Raw genomic sequence first — 10144 nt, forward strand, 5'->3', positions numbered from 1 at the left:
AGAGAGAGAGAGCGAGAGAGAAGGCCGCTCAGACGCATCATTAATCGCTCGATAAAAATAGTTCCAGTCATTATGGCATTGCGTCGACCGTTGCACAATGGATAAACTCTCGTCGCACATTCCCATTGCTCTTGCGGATCGTGCCCAATCCTAAGAAGCGTCGTCGGGTGCCCGGAACAGCGGAATCAGCGGCGATCGACGAGCGGTAACGCGAGAAACGGAAAAAGCGCGCGCGCTCTTTTTTCGCATCGGTGCGCCACTACAGCGTATGGACTGGCAGGGAGGATGATGAGGCGGGGTTGGTGGAGGGCCAGGGGGAGAGAAAGCGCGCAAGAACGGCGGCAGTCGGTGGAGAACAGCATGATAATCCGAGGGGATAGCGAATGCTCACGCTAAAATGGGCAAATTTCGTTATTGCACGGTATCATAACAAACGGCTCGCGTCGTTGTCGTAGTCACTTGCCGGGAATGCACGCGAGATACTACTGAAGTTGCTTTTTTTTTTTTTTTTTTTTTTTTTTTTTTTTTTTTTGTTTTTTTATTATCACGCCAATTAATTTGACGAGTAGGTGCAATTTTACGATGGATGCGCTGCTGCCCTCGGAAATCGCGAGATTAGTCCTTGGTGAGTGTATATATAGTAGAAGAAGCCTTTGAAGGCGACAATAGTTTAACATGTCAACTCATAACCTCATAGTTGATAAACGTCAACAGAGTTATTAATCCAGTATTTTGTCGATCGTAAAGCGAATTTTGTCCTCCATTCTTTACCCGTATGGATTCTTGTATTGTGTAGTTTCCCTTGGCGAGTTGTCCCATTTCTCTTAGTAGAAGACGCCCCTATTTGTGACAAGCAATTTTCACGAGTTCCCAAGCACTTTATCGACTTGTAATTTATTCCTTCACGTCGCTTCATTGCGATTATCATACTCTTCAAAGTCTTAGCAATCACGAGACTCGAATATTTAAAACAAAGAAAATGTATGCTTAAATATTTATGTCTTGCAGTGTTATGAGTTCTTGGTTTTATATTTTACAATAATTCAATGACTTAATATAGTTGTTAACATCGAATAAACTAAATAACAATAACTTTAGGATATCTCCAAGATCAAAAATGCGAGGAAGCGGCAAGAATATTTATGGATACTTCGCCGCTTTTACAAGAATGTCGATTAGTATCGCAAAGAGGTAGGAGATACAGTACAAAAGTAGGTGGTTTAAGTTTAATGGATATCTTGGATAAATATTGCGCTACCAATGCAATGGGTAAGCAAAATATATAAGTGTTTGTTAAAAGTTTTTGTAAAAAGTTGTTAATTGTCGTCTTTATTTGATTAGTTCAAGAGAAACTCGATAAAGTATCAGATTGTGATCAATTAAAGCAATGTAACGACATAACAGAGCAGCTTAGATATCTTTTGGAAGGGTCAAGAGGACATCGTTTTGTAGTTAATATTAGTGTACCATCCCAGGTATTTTTTTTATGTTTTTTTTATATTAAATATGTTATATACAATACATTATATACATTATATACATTATATACATATATATATATATATATATATATATATATATTTATATATTTATATAATAATTGTTATATTTGAATTGTAGAACTCGCCATCCGGAACATTTGGATCTCCAGTTATATCCGGTAGTATGAAAAAGAGACATCATAGTAATAGTGAACGAGGAAAACGTGTTGTAAAGTCGTTGAATAATTTTTTGGAAAAACCAACTCAGAAATCATTGGCTCAAAGTAATGTATACTTTTTAAATATTAGAAAAGTTGTAGTATGGTTACTGATGTTTGAAAACTACGTACGCATCTAATAAATATAAATTCTTCAACATTGTTCTTACGGTTTATATATGAATTTATTTCAATTTGCATTATATATTGATATTTCTTTTTATGATTAATGATTATGATTATGATTAACCGTTGGACAGTCTTAGTACTTAATCATTCAATTAGTGTTAAACGATGTTCTATGATATTAATAATGTAGAAAAAAAAACAAAACAACCCATGAAAATATTAGAGAATTAAGAATAAATTCATTAAACGTAAAATAAATTCATTAAACGTAAAATAAATCGATATACGTTTATGATAAAACAGGCAAAATTTATATTCAATATAAGTTTTGAAACTGACATACTTTAATTTTTCTATTATTAATTTAAATTTGGTGCAGTAATTTTCAAGCAACGTTTAATAATGACTAAAATAAATTAATCGATAGTAATACACTGAAATTGTTTGCTTTTCAGGTTGCGATACAATTGAAGCAACACCTCTTGAAAGCCTACCAGGTCATCAGATTTCAAACAATCAATTTGAAATAGAAAATAATGTAAATACTTTATGTACTAGAACCCCAACAAAATGTGATGTTATAAATTCTTTACCAGAAAGTAAAATTGATGGCCCTATTGTAAATGATGGGATCACACCTTTGGGTAAGAGATTTTCATTCTTCCAATAGTTTTTTTAATAACCACTCGCCCATTAATTCAACCTCTGTCTATTCTTCTATTAGATCTAAATTTAATAGCTTTGAATTCAAATACATTTAATATTAATCAAAAAATCCAATCTCCAGAAATTGTGCAAAATCATGAATCGTATCAAATTAAAAATAAGTGCACAGCAGGAACTAGTACGGAAGAATTATTGAATTACTGTAACACTGAAGTACAAACGGGACCTTGTGATTTACTGGAATCTGAATCAGATATAAATGACGAACCAATTGAAAATTTGAGCGTAAGTTTCCATAACAATTACTAATATCATTAAATAGATAATTGAATATAATTTGATACGATGCTATAAATGAGCCATAAAAGAACAACAATGAATGCTCATACATTCTATCACAAAAGATAAAGCTCATTTATTACCTTTTGTCTCTGAAAATTTACAGATGCTAACCAAAAAGTTATTACAACGTACTGAATTACATGAAAGGATTGCTGAAAATATCAACAAAGCTATTCTACCCGTTGAAACGTCTTGTCGCGAAGAAAATGTTTACGAAAATGCTGCAGAAGCGAATATGTCATTATTGACGGATTATGACAATGCTATTAAATCGGTTGTTCAAGCCACAGAAACGGATCCGATTTTTGAAGGATTTCTACATGAAATTTTTAAGATTGGCGAGACTGACACAAGTCCAGATGAGGATGCTGATATTAAACAACATCAAGAATTAACTTATTCATCTTGCGCCCAGTAACTAAATAATATATATATATATATATATAGATACATATAAATATATGCATATATGCAATACATTTTCAATAATACAATGTTCCATTACTTATTGTTAAATTCGCTAGAAATATAGAGCCAATGCAGATTGACGATAACAATGAGCAAATTGAATTACAAGAATTGAAAATAAATGGCCAAGAATCTAGCGGTTTTGAAGTACCATTAAAGCAAAGATTGCGCAGTTCATCACGATCTCAAAACACTAACGTCGACGACGAAGAGTAATATTAATTATTGTACACGCGCGTACACGCACACGCACGCACGCACGCACGCACGCACGCACGCACGCACGCACACACAATAATACATAGAAAACATATTAAATTTTATTAAGGTTTCAAAAGGGATTAGCAATCTCTTAATTTTATATTATTGTTTATTTTAGGAAAGAAAGCAACAGTGTCTTAGAAAATCAAAATGCCGAAGCAATTATGAATATTGTTAACGTGATCGCCAATAAAAGAAATTCATTAATTAATAACGAGCTTGATACTCAACCCGTTACCGACACGATTGTAGAGAATACAATTGTTAACGAGCCCCTAAACAATCTAAAGACAGAAATTGAGAAAATTAGCGATGAAAATAAAATAATCAATAACAAGCCACTTCCGAAGAAAGCGAGTAGGAAAGCGAAAACAACAAAATCAAAAGTGTCTTCCGATAGTATTGTAAATAATGTTGCTGCGAAGACAGTGTCGGAACAAGAAATTATGACGATGCCAACGTTAATTTTATGTTCGGAAAAAGATGTCGAAACATTATTGCAAACAGAAACTCAATGTTAGTATGGAATATTTTCCTTCAATTACTGCTTTAATTCTTAGCTTATTTATGTTTATGCAATCAGCATGTAATTGAATATATAATCATTTAACAATCTACACTGCTTTTTAGACAAATTCAATAGACGAGCTTTCGTTAAATTATTTTTTAATAATAATATTGGTCAATGTTGAAATATTAACGATTTATTATTCTGCTACTTTCACGCAATATTAAAAATTCATAAGAATTCGTTATTCCATATGCAATATTTATTAGATCCGTAATATATTATTAGATTATTACAGTTGTTCTTATTATATTATTTGAAGAGATATGTGCATGTAATAAAAAACAAAAACAAAAACAAACAAAAAAAACAAAAACAAAACAAAAAAACAAAACAAAACAAAAAACAGTAACGTCTTATAACGTTACCAAAGTCCTAGTATTTATGTATTTCATATGCAAGATAAGCATAGAATCCACTAATATGTTGAATTTTCAGGTCCAAAGTCATATATTCCAATCGCTCCGAAACCCACCATCGGCTCGACAACGGAATCTCAACCGACAATTTATCTGCGGACAGTGAACGTTCCTCGCCATCTCCTCAGCTCCGCGCAGATCGAAGCCTCTACCAAACCCAATTCCTTATTGCTGCAGCAGACGCTCCAGGTACAACGATCCACACCAAAGATAATCGCTCCAGCCCCCATTGACGTCACCTCCACCGTGGAATCCATCACGTTATACGGAGGCGAAAACGAGAGCACGGCGATGAAGGTGTCGCCGATCACGAGTATGCCGGTGATCAGCCTCGACGACGCGACCATTGACCTGGGCAGTGGCCTATCGTCCTTGTTCAAAGCCGAGGAAACGAAGTCGGAAAAGCCAAACGAGCCAGAAGTCAGGAGCGAAGTCACGAGCGAAGTTAGGAGCGAAATCACGAGCGAAATCACGAGGGAAATCACGAGGGAAATCACGAGGGAAATCGCCAGCAAAATCACGAGCGAAGTCGATAAAGAAGCCGAGAAAGCGGAAACGGCAAAAGCTAAGAAAGCAACAGCCGGCGACGAGGTCATTGTCAAAACCACGCCGCGAACGTTACTCAAGTCTCGTTCAAAGAACAACAGGCTAAGTCTCTCGACCCCGCGCCGGCGCAACAGCCACGTGCGGGCCCTTGACTTCAATACCCCGATGAAGATGTCGGGCGGTGTGAGGAAAAATCCACAGTCCTGTGGCAAATCCAAATCGACGTGTCGCGCGGGCCTATTCAGATCGCCGTCGCTCGGATCGGATAGGAACGCGGAGCCAATGAGGCCGGCGTACATGCGAGTGCCGATAGCGACAAGGAGCCCGGCACCGAAGCTGCAGGGCAATTGGAGCAAGCTCACGGGCATCGGGCTTATCCTCGGTGACGCTTCGACGAGCGAGAGCAGCTCGCCGGAAAAGGTCCAGGCGGAGGCCCCGCCCGTGGTCGCGAAGAAGAGCTGGGACAGCGACCTGAGGAAAATCGTCGGCAACGCGGTGACACTGAACGAGGCCAAGGACCCTCCGAGGATCGCGAGAAAGGCCAGGAGAAAGGGCACGGTAACAAAGACGAACGCGAAGACGATGTCTCGGTCAAAGGTCCAAGAGTCCGAGGTTGTGGCGAAGGCCACCACCAACCCAGTGAAAATCTCGCCAGAGACGAGCGCCTGTTCGGCGTCGTTGCGCTTTCCCGACATGCTCGACCTTGAAACGCCACGCAAGACCGAAGTGACATTTTACGTGCCGCCAACGCCACGGTTGCTCAACACCCCTGGCGACAGTCTCATTAAATCCAGGCGCTCCAAATTCAATGACGAGGTCAAGATCAAGGACTGCGTCGACACGCCCGACTTCCCCGTCACGCCCTGCATCATCCTCACACCCAAGATAATGGAGGAGGAGCACGAGAAGAAGTCCTCGCCCTATTACGAGCCCTGTGACGATCAAACTCAGCCGATCAAGCCGAAAGAAGTGGTAAGTTTGTTTAACAAGCATCTTTATACTGGCTTATTTGCCTAGCGATGATGATGATGATGATGATGATGATGACGAGAACAAACGAGAGAGAGAGAGAGAGAGAGAGAGAGAGAGTGGGTAAGCGAGTGAGTGCAACGTCCCCAATGGGTGCGAAGGTATCTTGTCGGTGCGGCAAGCCTTTTGCGATAAGAACGACAATTTTTATTTTTCCTCGATCGGATAATCAATTGCTTGGGACACAAGTAACTAGCCAATGTCTTAATTAATTAATTAATTAATCTATTTATTTATTTATTTATTATTTATTTATTTGCTTCTTTATTGTTCTTGCTTACTAATATAAGATAAATTGTGTGTACCGATGTGATATTAGATAGAGTTACCGAGTATCGTGACAATAAATGTTGGTGCAACGTGGCTTCGTTCGCACCGAGTTCTTTGGCACGAAGTCGGAAATAATGAAGAAAGAGAAGAGTTGAATTTCAATAACGCATAGACGTCACGTCGAGGTGGAAGCTTCGTTCCCAATAATCAAAGGCTAACAGCGTAAGCGTAACAAACTGTCGCATATCATGACAAAGCAATGTCACTAATGTAGCACGAAAAGCTCGTCTATTGACAGCGACGCAAATAATTTCGTGTCGTTTGAAACGGCCATCGATAGTCAATTGACACAATAAGCGGGTAAGCCAAAGTACTTGGGAATACCTCGGAGCTGCATGCGATCCTGGTGGAGCCTCGTAAAAAGCCAAGCTGCGAACAGTCGTTTGCGTGTTAAGTATAGCGACGAAGACATAGAAAACGGAATATTTCCCCCGTCTATCATTTCTCGTCTCTTATAATAGTGAAACGTTCAGTGTAGATGATATGATGCGTACGCAATCAGCTTTATCGACTCGAACCGAATACGATTGAACACGCGATAGAGCGACGAAGGACCTATGAGCTTGTTCACCTTAATTAACGGCCCCGTACACGCTCTCGATTGCGCTGTTATTCCGATAAAAGCCCCGACTGAGAGCAAGTGCTTATCGGTGATCACGGTACACCGGATTTTAAAAATTTCAATGGAGCTAGAGGGTAAAGGCTCCTCGGGAACGACTATCCCGACGCAGTCGTAATGCAGATAGATGGGCGAGACGATGGATGGCAGTTATGCAGGCATATGGGTAGCGATTATGCAAACATTGGGAGCTGCTGAATAAGTGGTTGCGCGCGTCCATTTTATAAAGCGCCTTGTATTTTATAACGAGAAATTAATTGAAAATTAATGGCACGAGTATTGTAAGGCAATGCCGTAATTTCATGTAACTTTCGGATAAAGTAGAGTGACGTTACAATCATTTCCCGGTAGTTATAAAGTAGGTGAAAGGGTAATTGGAAGGGACTCGCGAGAAACGAGAAGGTCGAATGTTCCCTACAATGTTAAACTTAATTTATTGAGATTAATAAAGATGTTTAGGTCTAAATCATAATGATATAAACGGATGGTCGAATTAAGTTCTTATTTCATATCTAAGAGACGACTACTGATACTATTCCAAGTCGCTATGTAAAACTTTTTTTCTCCTCAAAGAGCGTACTTTCCAATAATTCACCTGTTGTTTGTAAGTCCAAGATGGGCCTTTATAAGCTCACATAATAGTCTTGTACCATTGTAATGCCAGCTGTTATTTTATTATGACGATCGACGTATGATAAAATACGGTAGAAAGTGAATAATATCCTGTTAAGATTTCATCAATAATTGTCTCGTATAAAAATATAGAAAATTATTTTTTCATGTCAGCTGAGTTTATGAATAAAGTATTATTCGTCCTTCGAAACGAATCTCTTTGCAGTTAAATAAAGTCGAAGATACAACAAAATACATTAAATGAAATTATTTATACTATTTCAAAATATTAATAATTTCTCATTTTAAAGTGAATTTTTTTTATTATTATTATTATTATTATATAGCATAATAGAGTTCCATTGTACTTATCGAAACAGTGTGAAAGTGTACTTTATGTCGAAGCGAATGAGTGAGAAACGAAGATTGAAAATTCTACGACGTCAACATAACTAACTCATTGCTTTATATTCCTATTTTGTCAATCTTACTGTACTTTCGTTTTATTTCCTTCTTTATTCGTCGATCAAATTCATTATTTCATCGATACAAAGTCTTTGGATCAACGATTTTTTTGTTTTTTTTTTGTTTTTTTGTTTTTGTTTTTTTTTGTTTTTTTTTTTATACGGTAATTACATAAAAGTCTCTAAAAAGGAGTTTTCACTACGAGTTAGCAACTTGGGAAATCGATCGATTTCGTTCATTTACTAGCATAATCTCTTGATACGAGCATCCACGGTAAATTCTGTCGACGTAACTCCATGTACGTAATAGTTGGACAATTGCGATTCATCATTCGTATCAATCATAACGAATAAAATCGACAACAATTTAGTATTACATTGATAAGCTTAAATTTTACGCTTATAGCAACATTTTATTAATTTATAAAATGTAAATTCCATTTTAATTTCTAACAAAGGGATGTCGGTAAGATGCCAATATTCAAAATACCAATATTCATTTCTATTAAAAACACTTTGTATTTTAAAAATTTTCTGAACGCCAATATTGATATTTAACACGTTTACTCTCGTTACAGGTGGAGGGAACAGCGCTGACGAGAACCTTTACGACGACGACGATGACGACGATGACGACGACGACGACTACTACTACTACTATTACTACGACGACGACGACGACGACGACGATGACGGCGACAGCAATTGTAGCGATGACTGCGTCGACAATAACAGCGGCTTCAGCGACAACGGCGTCGATAATAACAACGACAGTAGAAAAAACAATCGTAGAACAAAAGGAGAACAGTAAAGTCGAATTGACGCGAGAAATTGAAAAGGAAGATATTTCAATAGAGACGGAAGAAAAGGAAGAGGAGCCAACGTCGGAAGAGACTTCAAAGGAGCTCATCGAAGAGGAGAGCGTAGAAGATACGAATGCTTCCGACTCGGATAGTGGTAACGAATCCTCGGACTCCTCGTCCTCCTCTTCCTCATCCAACAGCTCGTCATCGAGCTCCTCGAGCTCATCCAGCTGTACGAGCGTCGCCACGTCGTCGCCCGTAAAGTCATTCATCATCGTCGGCGAACAACGTAGCGCCAATGTGTCATCCGAGTCGAAGATCGATAGTCCCGACCGAGTATACCGAAACTCCTTGAAGAACAATTTGGAGGAGTTTCACAAAATTGAGGATGAAAATTCGCCAGCAAAAATGGAAAAAGCTATTGTCTTGGCCCAAGAAACCCCGGCGAAAGACGAAGGTAACGTCATCCCCGAGTCAGATATATTCGAGACACCTAGCGCCTCCGAGTCGGAGCGCGCGCTGCGCCGTGACTCCCTCGCGGGTCTTACCTCCAAGATCTCAGCTATTATCACGACTTCGAGCAACGAGCTGTCCGTCGTCAAGCCGAGTGAAGACGCCTGCGCCGTTTCTTCCTCGGAGCGTCCTTCGGCGAAACCGAGAATCCTCAGTGTGCAGAAAATCGTCGCTGGCGATGGCATGGCCCTGCAAATGTCGAGAATGTCACAGGCGGAGAGGCAAAAGAATTCTGGTTCAACGGTGCAGCAGCAACAACAACGACAACAGCAGCAGCAGCAGCAGCAGCAGCAGCAGCAGCAGCAACAACAACAACAACAACAACAACAACAGCGACAGCAGAAGCAACAACAGCTTCCTATTAATAATTCGAAGCTGAGTATGCAATTGGAGGAGAAGCGCCGCAGAGTGATGGCGAAATTCAAGGAGGCAGCCGATCAGTCGAAGAAAAACGTCGACGAGGCCAGACAGAGAAAGGCGCGGAGAGGCATCGAGGCGGAAAAACTCGTCACCTCGTCCACTGACGGTTTCAAGGGCAAGGCCAAGGAGAACCAAATGGCCGAGGTAGTTGCGAAGGAAGTAGCACCGAAGCAGCTTGCCAACGAAAAATCCGAGGATACGAAGCACGAGGAGGAGGCGGAGGAAGAGGAGGAGGAGGAGGAGGTGGAGGAGCAGG

At 39.5% G+C, this 10144-nt stretch overlaps 1 protein-coding gene across 1 annotated transcript in view; it reads left to right on the forward strand.

Annotated features, from left to right (window-relative positions):
* The first annotated feature begins 556 nt into the window (after positions 1-556).
* Positions 557-10144, forward strand: part of LOC105363862 (uncharacterized) — an 11451-nt gene continuing 1863 nt past the window's right edge. Inside the window, exons 1-13 of the mRNA XM_011501662.1 lie at positions 557-625; positions 1099-1269; positions 1342-1475; positions 1621-1765; positions 2284-2472; positions 2553-2779; positions 2940-3250; positions 3361-3516; positions 3684-4081; positions 4572-6070; positions 8731-8790; positions 8845-9759; positions 9844-10131. Coding sequence (XP_011499964.1) covers positions 583-625; positions 1099-1269; positions 1342-1475; positions 1621-1765; positions 2284-2472; positions 2553-2779; positions 2940-3250; positions 3361-3516; positions 3684-4081; positions 4572-6070; positions 8731-8790; positions 8845-9759; positions 9844-10131 — 4536 coding nt within the window. The 5' untranslated portion in view covers positions 557-582. The remainder of the gene's footprint in view (positions 626-1098; positions 1270-1341; positions 1476-1620; positions 1766-2283; positions 2473-2552; positions 2780-2939; positions 3251-3360; positions 3517-3683; positions 4082-4571; positions 6071-8730; positions 8791-8844; positions 9760-9843; positions 10132-10144) is intronic.

The sequence above is a fragment of the Ceratosolen solmsi genome, unplaced genomic scaffold (genome assembly GCF_000503995.2).
Source record: "Ceratosolen solmsi marchali unplaced genomic scaffold, CerSol_1.0 scaffold28, whole genome shotgun sequence".
Lineage (NCBI taxonomy): Eukaryota > Metazoa > Arthropoda > Insecta > Hymenoptera > Agaonidae > Ceratosolen > Ceratosolen solmsi.